The sequence below is a fragment of the Lemur catta genome, chromosome 11 (genome assembly GCF_020740605.2).
Source record: "Lemur catta isolate mLemCat1 chromosome 11, mLemCat1.pri, whole genome shotgun sequence".
In the NCBI taxonomy this organism is placed as follows: domain Eukaryota; kingdom Metazoa; phylum Chordata; class Mammalia; order Primates; family Lemuridae; genus Lemur; species Lemur catta.
Window position 1 is genome coordinate 87,801,668 of NC_059138.1, and position 24,587 is coordinate 87,826,254.

At 57.9% G+C, this 24,587-nt stretch overlaps 2 protein-coding genes across 2 annotated transcripts; one reads left to right on the forward strand and one right to left on the reverse strand.

The window, feature by feature from the left end:
- Positions 1-1,783: 1,783 nt before the first annotated feature.
- On the forward strand, positions 1,784-11,838 carry AEBP1 (AE binding protein 1). The gene is made up of 21 exons (XM_045565187.1): positions 1,784-2,052; positions 3,716-4,054; positions 4,606-4,677; positions 4,799-4,870; positions 4,990-5,103; positions 5,179-5,256; positions 5,973-6,050; positions 6,195-6,272; positions 6,374-6,427; positions 7,124-7,233; positions 7,315-7,454; positions 7,824-7,908; positions 8,006-8,150; positions 8,255-8,340; positions 8,631-8,754; positions 9,086-9,282; positions 9,380-9,559; positions 9,733-10,084; positions 10,165-10,304; positions 10,443-10,542; positions 10,930-11,838. Exons 1-21 carry the CDS (start codon positions 1,803-1,805, stop codon positions 11,541-11,543), a joined length of 3,408 nt encoding a protein of 1,135 aa, XP_045421143.1. The 5' UTR covers positions 1,784-1,802; the 3' UTR covers positions 11,544-11,838.
- A 133-nt stretch (positions 11,839-11,971) lies between these two features.
- POLD2 (DNA polymerase delta 2, accessory subunit) lies at positions 11,972-21,131 on the reverse strand. The gene is given in 12 exon segments (XM_045565188.1): positions 11,972-12,225; positions 12,581-12,682; positions 13,176-13,303; positions 13,421-13,578; positions 13,711-13,791; positions 14,122-14,320; positions 14,443-14,557; positions 14,893-15,016; positions 15,241-15,362; positions 18,774-18,948; positions 18,950-19,050; positions 21,031-21,131. Coding segments are annotated over 12 exon segments (1,518 nt in total). The 5' UTR covers positions 21,083-21,131; the 3' UTR covers positions 11,972-12,064.
- Between the last annotated feature and the right edge of the window lie 3,456 nt (positions 21,132-24,587).

Consider the following 24,587-nt stretch of genomic DNA (forward strand, 5'->3'; position numbering starts at 1 on the left):
CATGGTCGGCTGGCTGTTGGGGGCTGCTCTGAGAGCCCAGGTTGGTCTCTGAGGGGAGATGATGAGGACTAAGAGCCCGAGGGCTGTGAATGCTCAAACCGCATGCTGGGCACAGCACGTCCACATGTGAGGGCATGGGGAAGCAGGTGGACAGCACCGAGGCTGCTTGCTGAGATGACATGGCCAGGAGGGGCAGGGCTGGGACTTGACACAGTCACGCTGTCCTTTTAAGGAGAGCCAGCAAGCAAGCAAAGGACGGACCATGGAAGGGCAGAGATGTGAGAGGACACGAGGCCCCCTGTAGTCCTTCTCCCAGCAGGCAGCTGGGTCCTGCGCCCAGCAGTGCTCACGGCGGCCTCGCTGGCTGCCGGCTGCTCAGACTCACTGGCTCAGGGCCGCCCTGGGGACCCAGGTGCCTCCTGACCTGCTTTTCTTCTTTCCTTTTGACCCAAGGTCCAAACTCTGCCCTGTCAGTCACCCAAGGGGTCCTGTGCTTTCCTTCCTGACTGCTTCCCTGGGGTCAGGCCCCCACAGCCAGCCAGGCTTGGGGCCGACTGCTGCTGAACCGGGCCCAGGGGCACCCTGTGTGCTTTCTCTTGCGTCTTCACTCCTTCCAGTGGGAATGTTCTGGAACTCTGGCCTCAGCGATGGCCATTTGGGGCCAGCCATCACTTACTTGCCCCTCGAGAAGCCTATGGCAAACACCAGGCCCCATGAGGGACGTCCCTAATGAATCCTGCGATCCTCTGAGGATCTATGTGCCCCTGTGTCCGTGTGATAGCTATAGCTATTGTAAACCCTTTTTAAAAAATGGGTTCTGGGAAGGAGGAGAAATGGCTATTTATCCCTGTTGGAACGTGGTGGTGGTGGTGGTGGTGGGGTGCTAGGGACAACATGCCCTAGCACGGGACTCCTACCCCCAGCAGAGCAGGTGGCCACTCTGAGGGCAGGTTTGCACCTGCCTCCCTGATAGAAAGTGAGTTTCCACAGTGCTGTCCCTCCCTGGGGCTCAGCACAGGGCCTGGCCCCACACAGACCAGGAGAGGTTGGTTGGAAGTTAACACTGGGGTGCGGCAGGGCCCACCAGCAGAGGCTCCAGAGTGTGGAAAGGATGGGGTGAAGGGTCCCCGAGGTCTGAGGCTGCGGCTCTCCTATCAGGGTCCCCTCTGGCGGTCTCAGGGTCCCAGCTTAACCGCGGTGGTGTCCACGGCAGAGCGGGACAGGGGCATGGGCCTCTCAGACCCGCACCCCTAGGTCCTCCCCGCTACCTTTCCTCCCTCCAAGTCCTCTGTCCCCCCAGTCGCCCCGTCGCCAGATCCCCAGTCCTGGGCACAGGTCTCCGACCGGGACGCCGCCCGCAGTTTCGGCTTCGGAAAGTGCCAAGCGCGCGGCGCCGGGACTGCTAGGCGGCCCCCGCCTTGCCCGCAGCCCCTCGGTCCACTCCCGGCTCCTCCCCTCCTCCTACTCCTCCCCCGGGGGGTGGGGAGCCGGCTCCGGAAGCCCCGGGACCCCGCCCCGGCCCCCGCGAGCGCTTGGGAGAGGGCAGTCCGTGCGGGAGCGCGCCACGCGGGGCCGGAGCGCCCAGTCGCCGCCAGCGCCTCGGAGCCCCCGCCAGGCCTGAGCCCCGCCGGCCTCGGAGACCCCCAGCGCCTCTCCCTGATCCCCTTGCCCAACCCGATCCCCTCGCCCACCCATTCCCCTCGCCCGCCCCGCCCCGTCCCCTCGCCCACCCGTCCCCTCTTCTGCCCCTGCCCTCGCCCCCGACGCCCTCCCGGGAGCCCCCCGCGCGTGCCGCGGCCGCCATGGCCGTGCGCGGGGCGCCCCTGCTCGGCTGCCTCCTGGCGTTGCTGGCCCTGTGCCCCGGGGGGCGCCCGCAGACGGTGCTGACCGACGACGAGATCGAGGAGTTCCTCGAGGGCTTCCTGTCGGAGCTGGAGCCAGAGCCCCGGGAGGACGATGTGGAGGCCCCGCCGCCTCCCGAGCCCACCCTGCGCGTCCGAAAAGCCCAGACCCGGGACAAGTCAGGGACGCGGGCGGGGGCGGCCGCAGAAGGTAAGAGCCTTGCGGGGGCGGACGCCCCTGGGGTGTGGGGGGGGCTGGCATCTCAGGTGAGAACAGAGGCACTCGGCAGAGTCTGGCCACTCCCCAGCCTGCGCAGGGGAGGGATGGCTCACTGATGCACCCGCCAGCCCAGATGCCTGGCGGGACACTGTGCCAGGCCGAGGTCAGTGCTGGCCTGAGGCCCGTGGGCTTGGAGGCACATCCAGGACTGGGCAGCAGGGCTGCTTTTGGGGCCCAGTGGCTCTGGTTGTCCTAGTCCCTCATCCTCAGTCCTCCAGGCCCCAAGAGGGACTAGGCTTGAGCCACTGGGGACTATGCTGTGTCCCCAAGGGGGGCTGTGCTGTGTCACTACCCTACCATCCTACTGGGGCCACACTGCCTGATGGTGGCACAGCTTCAGGCTTCCCTCCCTCTTGCCCTTGCCTCCTAGGCCAGGAGCACACAGGCAGGTGATGGGTTTGCAGAAGACCCCCTCCCCGCTCAAGGCTTCCAGGTGGCAGTGGGTAGTCTGGGGTTACTATGGAAATTAGATGAGGTGATGCATCACCAAAGCATTTAACCCAGGGTCTCTTACATAATCGGTTGTCAATAAATCTTAGCTGTTTATTGTGGCCCGCTGGAGGGTGGCAGAGGGTCTTGTGATCCCTCTCTCCTAGGAGACTCTGTCATTCCTGATGTCAGCAGCCCCTCCCCTGCAGCCCCAGCGCTGGGTCTTTGCTGGCTGTTCCACCCCACCCGCTGCCTGTGGCCCCTCCTGCCTCTAGCTCCTGTTCCAGGCTTGCCGTCCGTCCGTCGCTGGGATGCTGCTGTAGCAGCCCTGCTTCTCCTGGCTGTCTGCATTTTGTAGCTTTTCCTGTGTTTCTGCCAAACTCCCCTCTTGCTCCCCTACCTCCCATTAAGTTCTCAACAGCATTTGCAGCTCCTGCTTAGGGTCCAGGGAAGATTCCCACGGAGCAGACACACGCCCAGCCCCTGCTCCCTCTCCCAAGCTCTCTGAAAAGAGCAGCCACAAGCTGCTTGGCTGTCCCTTCTGTCCTCTGCGTGCTCCTCAGGACCCCTATCCTTCCAACCCACTCCAAACTCCTTACTTCTTGAAGTGGGATCACTTCCTCCTCTTCGGGCTGCAAGGCCCACCGAGTATCTCTTTCCTTTGAAGCTTTTCTTGCCCCTGCAGGCAGACTCAGGGAGAGCCCTGGGCCCATGTCCTTTACCTTGTATGGTGGTTGGCAGGGATGACCAAGTGCTCCTCCAGGCTTGGATGGCTCGGCCACCTCTCTGCCCCTTTCCTGCCCAGCACAGAATAGTGGACATTTGGTGAATGAGTGGATTGTGAGGGGCCCCTCTTGAGATTTTGACAGGTGGGGGGATGAGGGCCTCTCCCTGGGAGCTGAGTGCCCCATGCTTAGTCTTTAGAGAGGCTGAGATTGCTGGTGACAGCCCCAGACTTGCAGACAGAAAGCCTGGGTCCAAATCCCAGCTCTGCCACACGGCCAAGTGTTCCCCTGCGTGGACCACTCAGTTTCCTGATCTGCACCAGGAACTGACAAGATTCCCCTTTGCTGTGCCCAGGTTGTGTGCATCTTGGGTGGGGAGCCACGTGCGGGCACAGGGTGGGCTCCTTTAGTTTGACTTGAGTCTGCATCTTGGGCAGCAGCTCCAGAAAAGGCCAAAGACAAAGGGAAGAAAGGCAAGAAAGACAAAGGCCCCAAGGCAGCCAAACAGTCCCTGGAGGGGTCCCCCAGGCCACCCAAGAAGGGGAAGGAGAAGCCACCGAAGGCTACTAAGAAGCCCAAGGAGAAGCCACCCAAGGCCACCAAGAAGCCCAAGGAGAAGCCACCCAAGGCCACCAAGAAGCCCAAGGAGAAGCCACCCAAGGCCACCAAGAAACCACTGGCAGGGAAGAAGCCCCCCACCCTGGTCCCCTCAGAAACCCTGGAGTGGCCACTGCCCCCGCCCCCCAGCCCTGGCCCCGAGGAGCTACCCCAGGAGAGAGGTTTGTGCCAGGCTCTTCCAGGGTTATGGGGCTCTGACCTCCTGCTGGGGTGGAGGCAGGGAGGGGTGAAGGTGGGTCCCTGCTTCCTATAGACCCTCAGGTCCCCCCTGGATGGGATGGGCCCTGGGGCTTTATTTTTGTCATGAACTTAACAATTTAGTGACTTCTCTCAGTGCTGCTGCATCTCCTTGGTAGGGAAAAGACTTGGCAGCCTGTGGGTGGAGATCTCTGTCCCCTGGGCCCCAGCCATGTGTCCCCGGGCTCTGAGCCTTCGAGGTTGCCTCCTGCGTTTCCCTGCTGGGGGTGGCTTTGCAGCAGGGCCTCCCAGGCAGCAGGGTGGGTTTCCCAGAAGGCCACTAGCTCTCAGGCCCTGAGGGACCCCAGCAGGGTGCCAAGGGCCACAGGAGCCCAGGCCCCTTTGGAGAGAGCTCGGCTTCAGGAGGGTGTCTGGAGGGTCTGTGGGGGCTCCATGGGTGGCTGGTGGCCTCAGGCTCTCTAGGTGGTGACAGCAGGCCTGCTGCCCACCTGCTCCTGCGGCTCCTGTGTTGCAGGGGGGGCCCTTCCAAATAGCTGGCAGGGTCCGGATGAGGAGACCCGTGTGGAGGCCAGGGAGCAGCAGCCTGGTGAGTGGCCAGCACCTGCCTGGCCTCAGGGTGGCCAACCGCCCTGGTGTGCTGGACCGAGGGGTTTCCCAGAGTGGGCCTGGGTGGGGTTGTCGGGCGGCTACCAGCACTTTCCTCTCAGAGCCGGAGGAGGAGACTGAGCTGCCCACACTGGACTACAACGACCAGATAGAGAGGGAGGACTACGAGGACTGTGAGTAGGACCCTGCCGCCCCAGCCTGGGTCGGACCCTGGCCCGGGGGGCCCACTGAGGGTCCTACCTGAGGCCTCGTCCCAGCCTCGGGCCCCACTCAGAGCCCGCCTCCCCCTCAGTTGAGTACATTCGGCGCCAGAAGCAGCCCAGGCCGCCCCCGAGCAGGAGGAGGCCCGAGCGGCTCTGGCCACAGCGCCCTGAGGAGAAGGCGGAGGCCCCGGAGGAGAGGACAGGTAGGAGGGCAGGAGAGGAGGGGCGCGGGTACAGGGCCTCCAGGCCCCCCACTCCTCACCTCCCCACCTCCACAGAGCCCCCTCTGAAGCCTGTGCTGCCCCCGATGCCCCCTGACTATGGAGATGGCTACGTGATCCCCACCTACGATGACAGTGAGTACCGAGAGCCCCAGAGCCCGAGGGACGCGGGCAGGGTGGACCTCAGGGCCAGGGGTGCGCTTTGGAGATGGCCGCGGTGACCGACCCACCTTGCAACTCCACCTGCCGCAGCTACCTCGCCACCCCTCACCTGGGCCCCGGCGTGCCCGCCCGGCCGTGCTGCCCCTTCTCCACTTCCTGGTTCCTGACATTCCTCTGGCCCCTGGTGGGGTGTCCCTAGTCCTCGCCCTCAGCCTTGTCACTCCCGTGGGCCCCAGCCCTCCCCCGACCTGTGCTCTGGTCGGCTTCCTGCTGCCGTGTGCTGCCCCTGCCTCACGCCCTTCAGAGCGCCCGATGGGCTGTCACTGCCCTCTCATTCGTGTCCCCACCAGTCCCTCCAACCCTGGGCCCCAGCTCAGCCCATGAGACACCCCCTCTCCACTCCTGACCACAGGGGCCAGCTGTCACCTGAGGCCTGTCCCATGCTTTGGGCACTACTCTCTGCCCGGCCTCGACTCGTCCCTTCCTCAGGCCAAAGCTGCCGGGGGCCAGGCTGGTGACTTCAGCAAAGTGTTGCTCTGCTGCCCGCTGAGTGCCGGCTGCCTCCCCACCCCCGCGGGACCCTCCCTCCCCTCTCTGCCGTCCCCCACCCTGGTCCTCCTCCCCTCTGCCCGGGAGCTGGGGCCCGCGGCAGGTCAGGCTGCCTCAGCCCGGCTCTCCCCCACCCGCAGTGGACTATTACTTTCGGCCTTTCCCGCCCCAGAAGCCCGACGCTGAGCGCCAGCCGGACGAAGAGAAGGACGAGCTGAGTGAGTGGGGCAAGGGGCTCCCACACCAGGCCTACCCCCGGCCCCAGCTCGGGCCTGCCCGCCCGCCCGCCCCTAGCTCAGCCCGACCCCACCAGCGTGCCGGAAGCCCAGGCTGACGGGCCCTTCCTACCTTGCACTCTCCAGAGAAACCCAAAAAGGAGGGCAGCCCCAAGGAGGACGAGACTGACAAGTGGGCTGTGGAGAAGGGCAAGGACCACAAAGGTGTGTGGCCGGGCCGGGGCCCGGGTTTCCGTGGGGTGGCATCTGGACTCCTGCTTGCCTCCCAGACTCTCAGCACCCGCCTCTCCCTTCATTGTCCCCAGGGCCCCGTAAGGGTGAGGAGTCGGAGGAGGAATGGATTCCTAAGGAGAAAGTCAGTGAGTGGGGATCCAGGGGAGTGGGGGTGGGGGTCAGGGGGCCACAGGATGGGGGTACGGGGATAAATGACCTGCCCAAGGGCACAGATGGGACCTGAACCTGGATTTCCTGATGGGGCTCCAGGCCCCCAGAACTCTTTCCTGCTCTCATGCTCTCAGGCCCAGAAGCGGGGGCCCTGGGAGCCAAGCACAGCCTTGCTGGGCTGTCCCTACTCTGGGCCCGAGGCTGGCCTGCTTCAGGAGGGCGGTGGCTCTCTAGGCCCCTAGCAGCAGGTGCGGGAGGACCTGGGCCCTTGGGTGGGGAGCAGAGCCTCGGCTGCCTTTGCAGTTGTCCCTGCAGGGCCAGTGTGCAGACGATGTCTGTGACTGCCCAGGCGCCGGGGTGGCTCTGCCTGTGATTTCGTGTGAGCCCCTTGTCCCCTGAGAGCCAGGCATGGTCAGCCCATTCTCGAGATGGGGCAGCTGAGGCCCAGGGAGGGGAAGCACAGGCTGGGATTGGAAGCAGTTCCTGGCCTGGGTTTGAGTCACTTTGAGGTGGGCTGGTGCGGGGCACCAGGGAGCCACTGGCCACCCAGAACTGCCCTCTGACTGGCGCCCCCTGGTGTTTGGGGCGTGGGCCCAGGGCTCCTTGGTTCTAGGCTTGGTGGAGGGAGGGATAAAGCTAGTGAGACACCAGCTTGGGGTTCATGTCCACAGAGTGCCCCCCCATTGGGATGGAGTCACATCGTATTGAGGACAACCAGATCCGAGCCTCCTCCATGCTGCGCCACGGCCTGGGGGCACAGCGCGGCCGGCTCAACATGCAGGTGGGCATCGGGACGGGGCCATCTCCCAGCCAGGCAAGGGGCTCCACCGCCCATATTCAGCCTCCTGCTGCCCCCGGACAGGCCGGCACCAACGAGGACGACTACTATGATGGGGCGTGGTGTGCCGAGGACGATGCAAGGACTCAGTGGATCGAAGTGGACACCAGGAGGACCACCCAGTTCACAGGCGTCATCACCCAGGGCCGAGACTCCAGCATCCAGTATGCTCACAGGCTGTTGGCAGAGGCCAGTAGCTCCGGGCACAGTTCTGTGTCCCATTTGGGACGTTACAGTAGGCCCTCGAGCTGGCTCAGGAAGGTCAGAAAGATCAGTGAGGGGCTGACACTGCCCAGCCCCACTCCTCAGCCAGGCCCGTCAGCCCCTGTGTCCAGATAAGGACCCGAGGTCAGGGACAGAGCACGTGCCCACAGCCACCCTGTGGGCATTGCACCCAGGCTCCTGACCCCGGCCATGCTCCACAGCCAGGCTAGCTCTTCATTTCTTGGGCCCAGAAGAGGGGGCTGAGGTTGTCTGAGGGCCTGGGACAGGAGAGCAGAGCAGCCTTGCCGTGACTGCCATCTGTTCCACAGTGACGACTTTGTGACCACCTTCTTCGTGGGCTTCAGCAACGACAGCCAAACGTGGGTGATGTACACCAATGGCTATGAGGAAATGGTGGGTGCCTGAGCCCTCAACTCTGCTCCCATTGTCTGGGCTGGGGAGGGCTCTTGGAGGGAGTGGGGGTGCCACATTGAGGCCTGCCTCCCCCCAGACCTTCCACGGGAACGTGGACAAGGACACACCTGTGCTGAGTGAGCTCCCGGAGCCAGTGGTGGCCCGTTTCATCCGCATCTACCCACTCACCTGGAATGGCAGCCTGTGCATGCGCCTGGAGGTGCTGGGGTGCCCCGTGTCCCGTGAGTGCAGAGGGGTTGGCAGGGGCTCAGAGGGGAGGCTGTGGTGACCTGGGGGTGGGCTGGCAGGCAGCTGGCTCAGAGCCCTGCCTGCCTACCCTCCGCAGCCATCCATAGCTACTACACACAGAACGAGGTGGTGGCTACTGATGACCTGGACTTCCGGCACCACAGCTACAAGGACATGCGCCAGGTTGGGAGCACTTGTCCCAGGGCCAGGGGTGGGACCTGTCCGTGGGCTGACGGAGGAGTGTGTGCCTGGTGCTTCCAGCACCTGGCCCAGTCCCTGCTGGTTCCAACTGCACAGGCTCCCTGAGAGGGACGTTGGCCACCCCTTACCTTAGGAAGGAGGCTAGTAGCGGGGGGCTGCCTGAGGGGGCAGGGGTTACCTGCAGGGGCCATGCCTAGCCCTCCCCATAAAGCAGATCAAGGCATGGTCAGTAGGGGTGAGTTTTGTGATTTGGGGTCCTCTGCCCCCTCTAGCTCATGAAGGTGGTGAACGAGGAGTGCCCCACCATCACCCGCACGTACAGCCTGGGCAAGAGCTCACGAGGGCTCAAGATCTATGCCATGGAGATCTCAGACAACCCTGGGGAGCATGAGCTGGGTGAGGGTCTGTGGGGCATTATCTGCCTTGTGCCCTGGAGGCACGGCCTGGGTGCTCTCAGGACAGGGCTCAGCTTCCCCTCCCCTGCGGTTGGAGGCAAGGCCCTGGCACTGCAGCCGGGCCTGTGCTGCTGACATGCAGAGATCACCATCTCCTCCCTGTTCCTGGGGCCCCTGGGGGCTCAAGCCTGTCTTGCTGGGCCCTACAAGCCTCAGCTGTACCCCATCCCCCCAGCCTCCCAGCCCCTCGGGTATGAGGTGGGTCTGGGTCCTTCCTCAGACACCCTGGGCCTCAGGAGACTGAGCAATTGCTAATGCTCCTGCCCTTGCAGGGGAGCCCGAGTTCCGCTACACAGCTGGGATCCACGGCAACGAGGTGCTGGGCCGAGAGCTGCTGCTGCTCCTCATGCAGTACCTGTGCCGCGAGTACCGCGATGGCAACCCCCGTGTGCGCAGCCTGGTGCAAGACACGCGCATCCATCTGGTGCCTTCGCTGAACCCTGATGGCTACGAAGTGGCAGCGCAAATGGTGGGTGGGTGGGTGTGGCGGGGTGGCCAAGGGCCACCCAGGCAGGGCTGGGGGGGTTGTGGGGGCAGCCAATGCCCACTCTGTTGGATCCCTGCAGGGCTCAGAGTTTGGGAACTGGGCACTGGGACTGTGGACCGAGGAGGGCTTTGACATCTTTGAGGACTTTCCGGATCTCAACTCTGTGCTCTGGGGAGCTGAAGAGAGGAAATGGGTCCCCTACCGGGTCCCCAACAATAATCTGCCCATCCCTGAACACTACCTTTCCCCAGACTCCACGGTGAGGCCACAGTCTGGGTGACGTGGCAGGGGTGGGGGAGCAGCTTGGACCCTGGGATCTGGGGGCACAGAGGGGAGTGTGAGCACTGGTGTGGGACTTTGTGGAGGATGATGTAGGGGGGACATGGGTACTTGAGGCTGCAGCCCTGGCCTCACAGGCCCTGGCCACCCCAGGTGTCCACAGAGGTCAGGGCCATCATTGCCTGGATGGAGAAGAACCCCTTCGTGCTGGGAGCAAATCTGAATGGTGGTGAGCGGCTCGTGTCCTACCCCTATGACATGGCCCGCCCGCCGACCGAGGAGCAGCTGAGGGCCGCAGCCCTGGCAGCCGCCCGAGGGGAAGACGAGGACGAACTATCTGAGACCCAGGAGACCCCAGACCATGCCATCTTCCGCTGGCTGGCCATCTCCTTTGCCTCCACTCACCTCACCATGACTGAGCCCTACCGGGGAGGCTGCCAGGCGCAGGACTACACCGGTGGCATGGGCATCGTCAACGGGGCCAAGTGGAACCCCCGGTCTGGGAGTGAGTCGGCCTGGGAGGGGCTGTGGGCGGGTGCCTGGCCTGAGGAGGGGGTGACTGCAGGTCTGTCTGTCCCTGGCCAGCTATCAATGACTTCAGTTACCTGCATACCAACTGCCTGGAGCTCTCCATCTATCTGGGCTGTGACAAGTTCCCTCATGAGAGTGAGCTGGCCCGCGAGTGGGAGAACAACAAGGAAGCGCTGCTCACCTTCATGGAGCAGGTGGGGTGGCCTAGGCAGCATGGGGGAGAGGAGGCCGGTGCTCTGGGACTGGGCCCTGCCCGGGAGGGAGGAAGCAGCAGGAGGCCACGGGGTGGGGGGTGTCTCCGTGAGGACCACCAGCCCTGCCTGCTTCCCCAGGTGCACCGCGGCATTAAGGGGGTGGTGACGGACGAGCAAGGCATCCCCATTGCCAACGCCACCATCTCCGTGAGTGGCATTAACCACGGTGTGAAGACAGGTACCTTGTGTGCACACCTTTACCCCGCCTTGCCAAGAGGAACGCACCAGAGAGGGTGGACAGGAGTCGGGAGGTGTACTCAGAGAGGAAGGGCCGGGTCTGGGGACGGGGCCTGGGGTGGTACAGGGTAGGGTGGGGAACCTGGGGGCGGGGTTCAGAGCGGGAAGGCGGGGCCTAGGGCGGGACTCCGAGGGCAGGGTTTGGGGAGCCTGGGGGCAAGACTCGGAAGGGGAAGGCGGGGCCTGGGGCAGGACTCAGGGCAGGGTCGGGGAAACGTGGGGGCGGATCGGAGGGTGAGGTCTGGGGAGCCTGACTGCTGGACTCAGAGAGGGAGGGCGGGGCGGGGGGGTTGCGCTCTGGGGCAGCCAGCACGTCCTCCCTCTGCAGCAAGTGGTGGTGATTACTGGCGCATCTTGAATCCGGGTGAGTACCGCGTGACAGCCCATGCAGAGGGATACACCCCGAGCGCCAAGACCTGCAACGTGGACTATGACATTGGGGCGACCCAGTGCAACTTCATCCTGGCTCGCTCCAACTGGAAGCGCATCCGGGAGATCCTGGCCATGAACGGGAACCGGCCTATCCCACACATCGACCCATCGCGCCCCATGACCCCCCAGCAGCGGCGCCTGCAGCAGAGGCGCCTACAGTACCGGCTGCGGCTGCGAGCACAGATGCGGCTGCGGCGCCTCAATGCCACCACCACCGCGAGCCCCCCCACTGTGCCCCCCACGCTGCCCCCCGCCCCTGCCACCACCCTGAGCACTACCCTGGAGCCCTGGGGCCCGCTACCCACCACCACTGCTGGCTGGGAGGAGTCGGAGACCGAGACCTACACAGAGGTAGTGACAGAGTTTGGGACTGAGCTGGAGCCAAGGTGGACGGAGGTAGAGGAGGAGGAGGAGGAAGAGGAGGTGGAGATAGAGGAGGAGATGGCCACCGGACAGGCATTCCCCTTCACAACAGTCGAGACCTACACAGTGAACTTTGGGGACTTCTGAGATCAGAGTCCCACCAAGGCCCTGGCCCAGCTCCAGCTCCAGCAGCACTTCCCGAGCCTGCCACCTGCATTCACGTCACACATCAGCACATGGAATGCCCCCCAGTGTGGACCCTGCAGGAAGGGCCAGTCCTGCCCCTTTGAGGGGGCATAAATGTGACCAGGACCTAAGAGCCAGAGTCTGTCTGTGCAGAGGCTCCAGCTCTGCCTGCTGGTAAAGGACAGGGTTGCTGCAGCACTGGGGTGGGGGCAGGTCGAGGGAGCCAAGGTCACTCAAATAAAACAAGCTCATGGCACTGACCTCTCATGTTCTGACCAGCTCAGGGAGAGGGAAGGAAGGAGGGAGACTGGCTAGTGTGTGCAGGCTTCCCGTTACCGTGGGCTCCCCTGTGAGAGTCCAGTACCAAAAGTGCCAGGAGCTCCCAGCTGGCAGCAGCAGGTGTTCAGGCTTTATTTACAACGCTAACACTGCAGGGAATGAGCAGCCTCCATCCGGTCTCTGAACAGGGCTGCCTTTCTGAGTCAGAGGCCCAGCCCCAGGCCTCCCAGGTCATCGTCCTCTGCCCCAAAGCCTGAGAAGCTGATGGGCTGACAGGCCAGGCTGCGCAGGTTCACGAGGCAGGCGGTCTGCGTGGCACTGAAGTCAGGGACAGTCACCAACAGCACTGTCTGGTCCTCAGGGCCTGCAAAGAAGCCACATAGGACCCCCTTAGGTTCTGGGTGAGGCCTGCCTCAAAGAGAAGCTACCAGAAGTAAACAGGAGTCTTCACTGGCACACGGGGGCAGTGACAGTAGAAGACCAGAAATCAGCCCTGACAGAAGCACACAGGCTTGGAGCCATTTCACCCCTGCCCATTGGCACTCAGCTTGGCTCCCCACAATATAATGACGGCCACTCAGCAGCCTCAGGGCTGTCCATCCAACAGGGGGGCCTGGGACTCCACAATGTAGGTTTTCTTCTCTATGATCCTTGTCCCCAGGTGAGAGCAAATCCCACATGACAGCCCAGGCTGGGGGCCCCCAGAAGACAAAAATTACCTCGGATGATTTTGGAGCCAAAGCTGGGGGTGTTGCCACAAAAGTAGACGTGGGGGCACTCCGGAAAGATGAACGGGTCAGTTTTGTAGAAGGGGTAGCAACCTGGAGGAGAAGGGCCTACTGCTGAGCAGGGCTCTGCAGCCTCAGCCCCAGGACACCTGGGCCAGGTGGTCCTGCCGGGGGGGCAACCCTGCACAGGATGTGGACCAGCATCCCTGCCTCTCCCACTAAGTGCCAGTAGCAGCACCCCCAGTTGTGACAACAAAAGGACCTCTAGACATTGCCACATGCCCCCAGGGGCAGGTCAGCTCACCCCTGCTACCTGTGCCCTTCGAGGTGGGCCCTGGGTGAGGGTGCTGTGCTCTGGCCACCTAGGCTTCCCATACGCTCCCACGGCCTTCAGCCCTGAGCACGCCTTGGCCACAGACAGAATCACAATTCCAGAGTAGCTTCCAGAGCAGACATCAAGCTTCTGAGCTTCTTAGGTCTCAGCAAGGTTGGCAAGTGCAAGCACGCAGTGGGGACCTTGTGCACACGAGGGCCCTGCCAGGCCTCCCTGGCCCTTTGCTCCCACCCCTGTGGCTGAGCCTGTTACCTAGGGTGTCAGGGGCTGTGGGGCTGATGTGACGGACCCGCAGGGTCCACTCCAGGATCTCCAAGTGATCTTCCATGCTGCTGTATCGGAAAATGTCACTCACATTCTGTCCTGATGTCCCTAGGAATCTGTAAGTCAAGGTTCAGCTGACTCCTGGCTGGGGTGGGTAGGGGGAAGGGAGAAGGAGGGGGCTGCCTCCTTAGGCAAAAGGCTGGGGCAGAGCGAAGCATGGCTGCACTGGCTACCTGACTCCATCGATGGTGGCCTGGTAGGGGTTGGTGACCAGCTGGAGTGTGGAGTAGGCAGTGGCCAGCGGGAACATACAGGGGTGGAGGGGCTGCTGGGGGAGCGTGTAGTTGGTGGGATCAAATTCACCTGGCATCACGTCCACGGGCACCGAGGCCTGGAAGGCACAGGGCAGGGAGAGTTCGAAGGGCCCCGAGGGAGGCCACTCTACCTCCTTTCCCTGCTCTGTTGCCCAGTGGCAGATTCAAGACTGGAATGTCCATCGGTCCCCGGCCCCCAGCCCGCTCACGCTCAGCTGCAGGAGGATCTCATCCAGCATCTTCACTGCCTCCACGCTGGCCGCCTGGGTTTTCTTGGTGAGGTACTTGGCCTGGAGTAGAAGCCCAGGAAGCTGTCAGGCCCTGACTGGGGCTCAGATCAGAGGAACACTCAGAGTCCTGGGCTCAGAGGAGAGCAGAGCGAAGCCCCCGCCGCAGGAAGACGTAGGAGTTGTCCCACAGACCCTCACTCCCTTAGCCTCCCACCACCCTCAGAGAGAGCCTGGGCAGGAGGATGACCCCCAGTGCAGAAGGCCCCAGAGTCGGCAGGGCGCTGCTCACCGACCTGCGAGACCCTGCAGGGCATGCGCTCTCCCTGGGGAAGGAGGGGCTTATGGGCCTCTCCCGTGCTGGGGCTGAATGCGGCCGGGTGGGCTCCATACCTTATTGATAGAATCTCTGCTCTGGGTGTTGTGACTGAGGAGGTTGCCGGCGAGGATGACCCGGGAGACGTGGGCGGCGCTGCACTGCTCCCCTTCGTCCCCGAGCTGTCCCGTCACCACGTCCACCAGCAGCTGGGTGCCCAGCAGGCTCTCGCCTCCCCCTCCACCCAGGCCCAGACCGGACACCAGCAGCACAAACCTGTGGGAGAAGGTGGGGTCGCCCAGGGTGCTGAGAAAGCAGGCAGCTGCTTGCAGACGGGGCCTCGCAGATTCCCTCCCCTGCGCTGTGGCCAGGTCTGGCTCCTGAGTGCGGCTCCTCACCTGTCGGTGTTGAGGAGGGGCATGGGCTTCTGTGGAGCAAGGTCGGCGAAGCAGTGGTCCTCCACTAGAAACTTCCCATCGTCTTTTACGGAGCCAAACACGGCCAGGACCGTTCCTGGGAAGCAGCAGTGTCAGCCCAAGGTGGCAACCCAGGTGCTACCACCTTCTTCCTGTCACCCAAACAGGCAGAACCAGCCAGTCTCCCTCAGCCACACTGGCGAATTCTCACATAGGACTTCAGGACTGATTCCTACTTCGGGGGTCACTGCCTTTGGGAGACAGGTCTCTCCACCAGGTGTCACCCACTCTGATGGCTTCCTACTGCCTGAACCCTCACTGCCTCCCCAGGGACATACAGGTGTGCAGTTCCCTCGACACACAGGCCACCTGCTACCCCACCCTCGGGGCTCCCCATCCACACCACTCCTCACCCGTCACTGGGCTCCCTACCTGTGACCAACTTTGATACATCAATGGTGCCTTTCAGTTTGATACGCTGTAATTCATCTTCCAAGACCAGCTCGTCATCTGGGTGGATGTATTTGCTCCGAGGAGGCTGGGGGAGCAGGTTGTGCTGGAATGCAGAGATGGGAGGTAGTCTTGGCCAGAGCCAACCAAGGCTCCTGTTAGTGAGGTGACACTGCAGTCCCCACCCCTCTGGAGCCCGTTGTCTCTGGACCTGTTTCCCCTGCCCGCCATGGGCAGGGGATCATCCCCAATCCCCTGGTTCTACAACGGGTGGCGCATCAGGGAAGCGTTTTAGTGGGAGGCCCAGTCTGCCCAGCTGCCCCAACTCACCTCCTCACTGATCTCTCGCAGGATGGATGGCTGGAGCGGCATGGCCTTGAACAGAGTCCCCACCACACAGCACTTCTCCCCAGGCTGCAGCTCACACAGCTTCTTCACTCCGACTCCACTGCCTGGGCACGAGGGGCACAGACTCAGACCCTAGGCGGCCCCCACCCGGACAAAGCCCAGGCCTCCAGCATGGGGCACCGTATGGCCTCACTGGAGCACTGCAGCCTGGGGCCCTGGCCTTTGCCAGGAGGGAGAGAACATCAAGTGCAGGGACCCCCTGTACCTCAGGGTGACAGTACAGGGTGAGTCAGTCACAGGAGACAAGGGACTTTGGGTATGGTTGGGCCCTGGATGCCAAGTGTCCTCATAAGAGGCAGAGAGAGACAGACACACAGAGAAGAGGGCACGTGAAGACGGGGCAGAGATTGCAGTGATGTGGCCACAAGCCCCGAGATGCCAGGGCAGCTACCAGAAGCTGGAAGAGGACAGGAAGGACCCTCCTCTAGGGCCTCTGGAAGGAACCAGCCCTGCTGACACCTGGACTTCAACTTCCAGCCTCCAGAACTGTGAGAGAATAAATGTCTGCTGTTTTAAGTCAGCCTGTTCACGGTGCTTTATTAGAGTGGCCACAGGAAGCTCACACAGAGCATTACTTCACTCACACCCGTAACACTGAGTCTTAGGAAGACATACCCAAGTCTCAGCATAGCCCTGCCCTAAAAATATTATGGTTTTCTTTAAGAGGTTGGATTCTTCCACTCTGCCCTCCACCCCCACCAAATGCTTCATCCCTTGAAACCAGAGATACCCAAACGCAGACCTTACACCCCTCCACCCGTTCTGTTCCCTGTGGAGTCAGGTGGCCCTGTTTACCCAGAGCGCCTGGGTGCCGTCTTCTCAGCACCTTCCCAGGATCCTGGGGGCAAACAAGGACACACGGGAAGGGTCTGGCACTCTCAGGAAGAAAGGTGTGATGAGAGTCAGGGCCGGCAGGAGGGAGGAACACGAGTCCCCAAAAAGTACAGACCCAGCTGGGCCGTAAGGCGGATGCCAGACCAGCCCAGCTGACTCCAGCACAGCCCAGACCCCTGCTGCCTGGAATAAGCAAGAACATTCCTCAGATCTACACCACCACAGGGGAGTAACTCAAAACAAGATAAGGAGGGCGCGAGCACTGGATAGAAATGCCAGACACCAACAGAAACAACAGACCCCAATCCCCGCCTCTCTCACTCTTACTCTGCTCCAGGTGGCCCTGCCTAAGCAATGTACATGTAACTCAGCCAACCCTGAAAACATGCCACGAGTGGATATTATCACCCCCACTGAGGCACAGAGAGGTTAAGTAACGTGTCCAAGGTCACACAGTTGGGATCCAAATATGTGTCCTGAGCACTATGTGGAATGACATATCCTTGTAACTGAGGGCAAGAAAGACACCCTTCCGCCCATGCAATGTGCTGGCATCAATGTAGAAACTGGACACAAAGGCCAGCATTGCCCCCGCTGAGCCTACTGTCTAGGAGGGAGAGAGACAACGGATGATAAACAAGTATTAATAATTAGCCACCGTGACAACTGCTACAAACAAATGGGGAGCTGAGGAGGAAAAAGAGGCCCTGGCCGGTCATGGTGGCCACAGGTGGCCTCTTGAAGGACATGACACTTTGCTTCGGCTAAGATCGCAAGGAACCATGGGAAGAGTGTGCCAGGCAAAGGGAAAACGCCATGGCAGGAAGGGCTTGGCACATTCAGGGAACAGGTAAGTAGAGAAACCAATTCTGAGAAGCAGGCTGAGCCTTAGTGAGGATGCCCAGGCCACGTGGAGAAGCCACGTGTAGGTATTCTGGGTGACAGCCAGCATCCACCACCAGGCCTGTGAGCAAGTAACGCTGCTGCCCTACCACGAATCACCGCATTCACTGTGGCAGCTGCCTGATTCCGGAGCACAGTCTGTGAGCAGAGGGGAGTGGCTGTTGCCCGTCACTGGGGGGTTGTTAGCAGCTATAGCAACTGGAAGGGAAACTGCTCTCAGAGGAGGGTGCTGCTGTAAAGAAGGGCTACTGGGAGCCAGAGGAAGGAGTCCCTTGTTACATGGTACAGCGGTGAATAGCGCTTCTGCCTGAGGTAAAGAAAACAGAAACACTCCTAATGAATTTGATGACCTCGAGAGGAGATTTCTGGGCGGTGTTCTCCTGGCTGCCTGTAATAACATGAGAGTGGATCCAGGGGCCTGGTGTGGGAAGGGATGGGCTTCCAAAGCTCCCCGGGTGGTTCAACATGTAAAGCTGGTGGTGGGCACCCCTCTCCTCCCTAATGGAAAAAGAAGAAGCCCACGAGACCTGCCAAGGACAATGCCTGCAAGGCCCAGCTAAGTTAAAGGACGACCACACCTGGATGGTTACCCTGATAGAGTCTCCGTTCCTAGAGACCACACATACCACCGGCCCCTCCTATTTCTCAATACCCGCCCTAAAACTGCAAGGGACAATTCCTTGCTCTCCCCACCATAAATCTTCCTGCCAAAAAACCCCCTACCCCTAGTCCTAAAAACATATATAAACCCACTCAGACTTCTGGGCAATGCGACTTTTCGGGTCTCTCTCTCTCCCGGGACCCGAAAATCTCTCCCGGGTCCCTCTCTTGGGACTTGTTACCCTCACCCAGGAGTGCTCCAATAAAGCCTCTTTACTTATCCCTTTCAACTCTGCTCGTCTTTCTTTCTCTGGCGCTGGCCAATCCAAAAAACCTTACACAACGTGCAACCAGAGCTGAGACCCATTAAGCCTGGTGCCCGGGATAATAAAAATGAACAAGGCATGGTCTCATCTACAAAGACCTCAGTTTAAAATCTTAACAGGAGATGAATTTGAAACTACATGGAAAGCCACTCTCATGCAAATGATAAGAATGGGGTAATACAGCATCACTCAATAGTCAAAGATGGTAGATGGGGGGCCCTGCTTCACCACAAGAACAATCTAACTGCAGGAGAGGTCACCAAGGAAGAAGTGGGAAAAAGAAAAAGTACTGTGTTCATTAGGCTACTTTATTAGGAAAGACAGTGAGCCCAAGGGACAGAGAATTTCATGGCCAACAAATATGGAGGGACCAGAGGAGGAGCAAACAGACATCAGTAAACAGAGGGGGTCCCCTCGAGACCAGGGGGGTGCATCTTCACCAACCTTGGCTCTTGGTGCCAGCCAGCCTGCCACGCTGAGAGCCTCTCTAGTTACAGTGTGGGCAAATGGTTGAATAATTTGCACTGAAGGTAGGAAAAACATTTTCCTCTGCCAATAAAATAATCACTGTCACTGCCAGAACAAAGCCCTTACCTTGGACCAGCCTCCGAACTAAACCTAACTTTAAACCCACAAATCACTTAATTTAATCCTTGAAACTAAAGGAAAAAGAAGTTAATTTTCCCGAGGTAATGGGAAGTGGGATAAATCAGGGAAATGTCCCAGTTCTCGCACAACATTTCTAAGTTCTGGGCTGGTGGGGCAGAAGCACCTCCCCAAACTCTCACTTACCCCAGTGCTGCTGGGCCCGGTTCACCAGGAAGGGTCTCATCTGGATGAGGCGGGTGGCATAAATGTGGGCATACTGCCGGCTAAAGCTGCGCTCCCCCAGCCGGAAAGGTTGCGAGGAGTTGGTGTAGGTTGCCACAGGCACCCGAGCAAAGGTGGCATTGTTGGCTGATGGTGGGGGACAGTAGAGTGTGGGCCCTCTGGGCAGCCTGCTCGGAAAACATGGTCGTGCTCCTGGCTTGCTTTGTCCGGACAGCTTCACCAAGGCCAAGAAGGGTCACTGTGAGAACACAAAGGCATTCCTGACCCAGCCCATCCCCAAAACAGCAGCTTTCCTGGTGTCTCAGCCAAGCTGACCTCACTGCACCCAAAGGACACCAGGAAAGAAGGGGAAAGCTGTAGTCAACATCAAATATGTCCAACTGGAAATTTATTGTGGCCGGATACCATGTCTTACCCTGTAACCTTCATCCAAAAAGGGAGAAAAGGACAGCTAGGAGCCTTTGTCCCACCTGGAGCTCTCTCTGAATCCCATACTCAGGCGTCTACTGGCTGCTCCATTCTTGACAACTACCAGGGTCTCAAGTTCAGCAAGCCCCAAATGGAATTCCTGATCCGTCTCCATCTAGCTCTCCAGCACCTGCCCACTTCCAGGCATGAGGCCTGCCTTATTAAAAAAGCCTACCACGCAACAATATGCCTATTACCAAATTATAAAAATAAAACTAAAAACATGAAACAGTCACTGCTCTGCTCAAAACTCTCCAAAGTGTCTCCATTTCACTGAATAAAGCCCCAAGTCCTTACAATGGCCTATGAGATCTGTCCCACCTCTTCCTCCCCACAGCAGAGGACCTCCGCACTCTTGTTGGCTCCTCTCCCATGTGCCTACACAGCTCACTTGCTCATCTCCTTCAAGTCCTTACTAATTTACTCACCTTTGGCCCTGACCATCTGATTTACATCTGCAGCCCTCCCTGGTACTTCTGCTTCTCCAGTGGGATTGCTGTTTACAGTATTTACCTTCTAATAAACTGTAAACTTTGTTGTCTGCCTCCACCGACTAGACCATAAGTTCCAGGAGGGCAGAGATTTTTGTGTCTTATTCCTGGAGGTATTGCCAGCACCTGGAACTGTACTGTCCTATATGTAGCCACTAGGAGCCTGGGGCTACCGAGTAGTGGCGACATGGCAAGTCCAACTGCGATGTACGGGTAGGACACACACCAGATTTCGCAGAGTAGTACGTTTGGATATATTTATTGGGTTACCAAAATTGATTTCTGCTGTTTCTTTTTACTTTTTTAGTACACCTATTAGCAAGTTTAAAATTCCGTAGTTGGCTTAGGACTGGCCTAGGACACAGGCTCTGCACACGTGTCGAAAGAGTGACTGTGAATGAGCTTTCAGCCCAAACCTGCTTGATGGCGGCAGCAGCCAGGCCTCGCTGTCCAGGATGGGACCGCGGCCGGCCCTCCAGCTCGGCTCCACGCGGCCGCTGCGGAACGCCCGCCGAGACACGAGCCCACGGTCCCAGGAGCCCGGCTCCGCGGCCTGGATCTGCAGTCCCCCGCGGACCCTGCTCCACCGGACCCCACTCACCGCGCGGCGCGCCGCATCCCGCCAATCCCCGCGCGCCCGCCCCGCCCCTCGCAGCATCCCGCCAATCCCCGCGCGCCCGCCCCGCCCCTCGCTACATCCCGCCAATCCCTGCGTGCCTGTCCCGCCCATTGCCGCATCTCGCCAATAGCCGCCCTCCCCGCCCATCCATCAACACACGCCGCATCCCGCCAACCACTGTGCGCCCCGCCCCTGGACGCCGCCGGCGAGCGCAGAGCCACGCCCCCGATTTCCCGGGCAACGCGGGGGTGGGGCCGGCGCCAACGTTCTTGGGTTGGCTACAGCTTGCGCGGTGGCTCGGGGTGCGAGCGCGCTGACCGCGTCGCTCCTCCTGGTGCCCGCCGCATCCCCGCTTTCCCGGCAGAGCTGCTTCCCTGAAGTGATGGCGACACTCAGGGAGGATCCTGACAGAAGGAAGGAGGTCCAAGGGCACAACCCCCTGCCAGGAAAGCAATTACTCTGCCCGAGGGGACAGCGCGGGAACTCAAGGTTCTTCCAGAACGCTCTCGTCCTGCCAGCATCTGCGCCCGGGAACGGACAAGGGCTGTTTCAGGGTCCTCCCCCCTGCCCACAGCTGCGCCTCCCAACACTCCCCAGTCTCCGGTGTCGTCGTCGCGCCGTTATTCGTACTCTTGCTTACCCACCACGTCTTCCTTGGCGCCGTCCCTCACTTTGAGAATGCTGTTTGGCATCTCCACTGATGCCTAGAACTCACCGATCCCAGGTGCCCTCCCGGGGAAGCTTTCTTGGCCACGCCCACCGTGCCGGCGCTCTCTGGCGCCCCTCAGCGCATACTGTTCCGCTCCGTCACTGGGCGTGTTCCTAAGGCCAGGTCTTGTCTCCACGACGAGAGGATATAAACCCTCGTTAATTATTATTATTTGATATAATTTAAAATTTAATATTTTAATTATTAAAAGCCCTTGCAGTGGACTTGGCACTGTTCTGAGGTCCTGACACGTTAATTCATCTCCTCACATAACCTTCTGAAGCATGAACAATTATTCTCCCATTTTACAGGGGAGGAAACTGAGGCAGAAAAGTCATATAGATAGCAATAGCTCGATTAACACAAAGGCAGCTGGACTGTTAGCAGTAAGAAGTGAAGGCCCAGGGTCCCTTTATCGTACATGCATTGGGCAAACATAATTTTACTTCTTCCTTTCCAATTTAGTCACCTTTTTTATTTCTTTTTCTTGCCTAATTAATATGGCGAGAACTCTCAAAACTATTGTGAATAGAAGTGATGAATGTGGACATCCTTGTCTTGTTTCTGATCTTAAAGGAAAAGCTTTCAGTCTTTCAGCATTGAATATGATGTTAGCTGTGAATTTTGGGTTTTTCAATATATGGACTTTATAATTTGAGGTAGTTTCCTTCTATTCCTAGTTTAAGTTTTGGTCGTTTTTTTTTTTTATCATGAAAAAGTATTGAATTTTGTCAAATACTTTTTTGGTATCAATTGAGATGATCACTTTTTTTTGTCTTCTATTCATGGATTGATTATACTTATTGATTTTGTTATATTGAATCATTCTAGCATTTCAGGAACAAATCCCACTTGGTGGATTTACAAACCACTTGGTGGGGTTACAAACCAAAGTTACAGTAATACTAGCTTTTATAATTGCTCCTGTATTTTCCTTTACCAGAGATCTTTATTTCTTTATTCAGCTTTGAGTTACTGTCTAGTGTCCTTTCATTTCAACGTGAAAGATTCCCTTTAGCATTTCTTGCAGGGCAGGTCTAGTGATAATGAACTCCCTCAGCTTTTGTTTATCTGGGAATGTCTTCATTTTCCACTCATTTTTAAAGGACAGCTTTGTCAGATATAGGATTCTCAGTTAACTTTTTTTTTTTTCTTTCAGCACTTTGAATATATCAACTCACTGTCTGTTGGCCTCCTAGGTTTCTGATGGGAAATCTGATCATCTTTTTGAGGATCCCCTGTTGTGATGAGTCACTTCTCCCTTGTAGCTTTCAAGATTGTCTCCTTTTCTTTGGCTTTCAGCAATCTGATTATATCTCCGTGTGGGTATCTTCAAGTTTATCCTACTTGGAGTTTATTGAGCTTTTTGGATGTTTGTGTTCATGTTATTCAGCAAATTTGGGGAGTCTCCAGCTATTATTTCTTCAAATAATCTCCCTGTACTTTTGCTCTCTTCTCTCTCTGGGACTCCCACAGTGGCTATGTTGGTCTGCTTGATGACGTCCCCACAAGTCCCTTAAGCTCTGTTCATTTTTCTTCCATTTTTTTTCTTTCTGTTCCTCAGATTTGATAATTTCAATGTCCAATCTTCAAGTTTGCTGATTCTTTCCTCTCCCTGCTTAAATCTGCCTTTGAATCCCTCTAGTGAATTTTTTCATTTTAGTTATTGTACTTTTCAGTTCCAGAATTTCTTTTTTGCTACCTAAAACAATAAAAAACTAAAAATGTTTTCTATCCTTTATTGATATTCCCATTTGTTCATACATCGTTTGTCTAGGTTAAGTGTGGTGGCTCACACCTGTAATCCCAGCACTTTGGCAGGCTGAGGTGAGAGGATCACTTGAGGCCAGGAGTTTGAGACCAACCTAGGCAACATAGCAAGACCCTGTCTCTACCAAAAAAAAAAAAAAGGCTTTGTCTAGTAAGTCAGCCATCTAGTCTTTTTCTGGCATGGTTTCTATTGATTGATTTATTTTTCTTTGAATAGGTCATATTTTCCTATTTCTTTGTATGCCTTGTGATTTTTTTTGTTGAAAACTGGACATTTGAATCTTACAGTGTGGAAATTCTGGAAATCATGCTCTCCTTTTCGTCAAGTTGCTGTTTTTTTCCTTTTAAAATTGTTGTTGGCTGTCTCTATGCTGGGGATTAGCCTGAGGTGAAAGCTTAATGTCTCAGGTCTTTTCTGTGTCTGCATCCTTCCTTGGGCATGTGCAATGACTTCCTAAATTTCCCTGTGTATGCAGTTGCTTTTAAATGTCCTAATCCTGAAATGTCTGGCTCCCAAAAGGGGAAAAAAGGAACAGTGAAGGACAAAAGAAAAAAAACTCCAAACAGGTGCTGGCCCTTTAAATCCTCTTGAAGCCACTGTAGTTGGTGGAGTTTGAAATAATGGTGATGGAGGTTACTTCAAGCCCTGCCCACTTCTGTGTTGCACTTCCATGAACAGAAGTAGCAATCAGGGATCAGAACTTAGATCCCTGAGTTGTGGAGGACCAGGTCTTTGTTGCCTACCCTGGCTCCTGGAAGCCACTTTAAGAACACTGGTCCAGCTGCCTGCCGTGGGGTGGGGGTGGACATGGGTAGCCCCTATGGTGCTGCAGGCTGAAATTGACCAAAATTGGCTGCAATTTGCCTTCCCATGCAAATCTTTGAATAGACTCCAGAATTCTGAAATAGTTACATGTTCTAAAAATGTTGCTGTTTGTTATGGCATGGTAAATTCAGTGCCACCACAGGAGGAAAAGAGAATGAAGCTTCAAAGGAAGAAGTTTATTATTCTCACAGGTCCCAGAGAGAGGGTCACCACATGCCACACAGAGTCACAGGGGAAAGCACCGGTGTCTGTCAGGAGGCAGAAGATAAGAACAAGGGGAAAGTCTAGGCTGGAGCTTTTTTTTTTTGAGGTTTCCATGGGAATGGCAAAACAGGGTAGAATAAACAATTTGGGATTAGCTAGTTTGAATAATTCCAACAAGCTTTGGGGCATAGGCCAAGTCTCTAGTTGCCTGGTACCTGGTCCTGGATTGGTTTAGGGAGGAGGGAATATTGCCTTGGTATGTGACAGTTAGATGAGGGGTTATTGAAGGTACAGACTCTGGATTTGTTGGTTTGCATATAAAAGGTGCACCCGTGACCCACCAAGCCCTTTGCTATCTCTAAGAATTGGCTAGCCTGGGAGGGGCAGTCTGTCCCCAGTTAGTGACGTCACCAATGCCAGGGCATTCAAAAATAACAAAATATAGCTAATATAGTTGGCATTGTGATGAAGAGATGCCAAATAGACAAATATAGCATCTAAGAAAACACAGAACATTACGTTAGACAGATTCTGTGAGGACAGTTTTTGTCCAGGTGGGGAGAGAGAGTCCTAGTGCCTCCTGTTCCACCATTTTCCCTCACATCACTCCTCAATTGCTCCCTAATATTAAAAAAAAAAATCTGAAGAGATGCTGAATTATTTTCTTTAAATACCAGCTTTGATATCC

Coding starts and splice junctions, on each gene's coding strand:
- AEBP1 (XM_045565187.1), top strand. CDS start 1,803: ATGGCCGTGCGCGGGGCGCCCCTGCTCGGCTGCCTCCTGGCGTTGCTG. Junction 4,871..4,989: donor GAGGGAGGACTACGAGGACT/GTGAGTAGGACC, acceptor CCTCCCCCTCAG/TTGAGTACATTCGGCGCCAG. Junction 7,234..7,314: donor GCGGCCGGCTCAACATGCAG/GTGGGCATCGGG, acceptor GCCCCCGGACAG/GCCGGCACCAACGAGGACGA.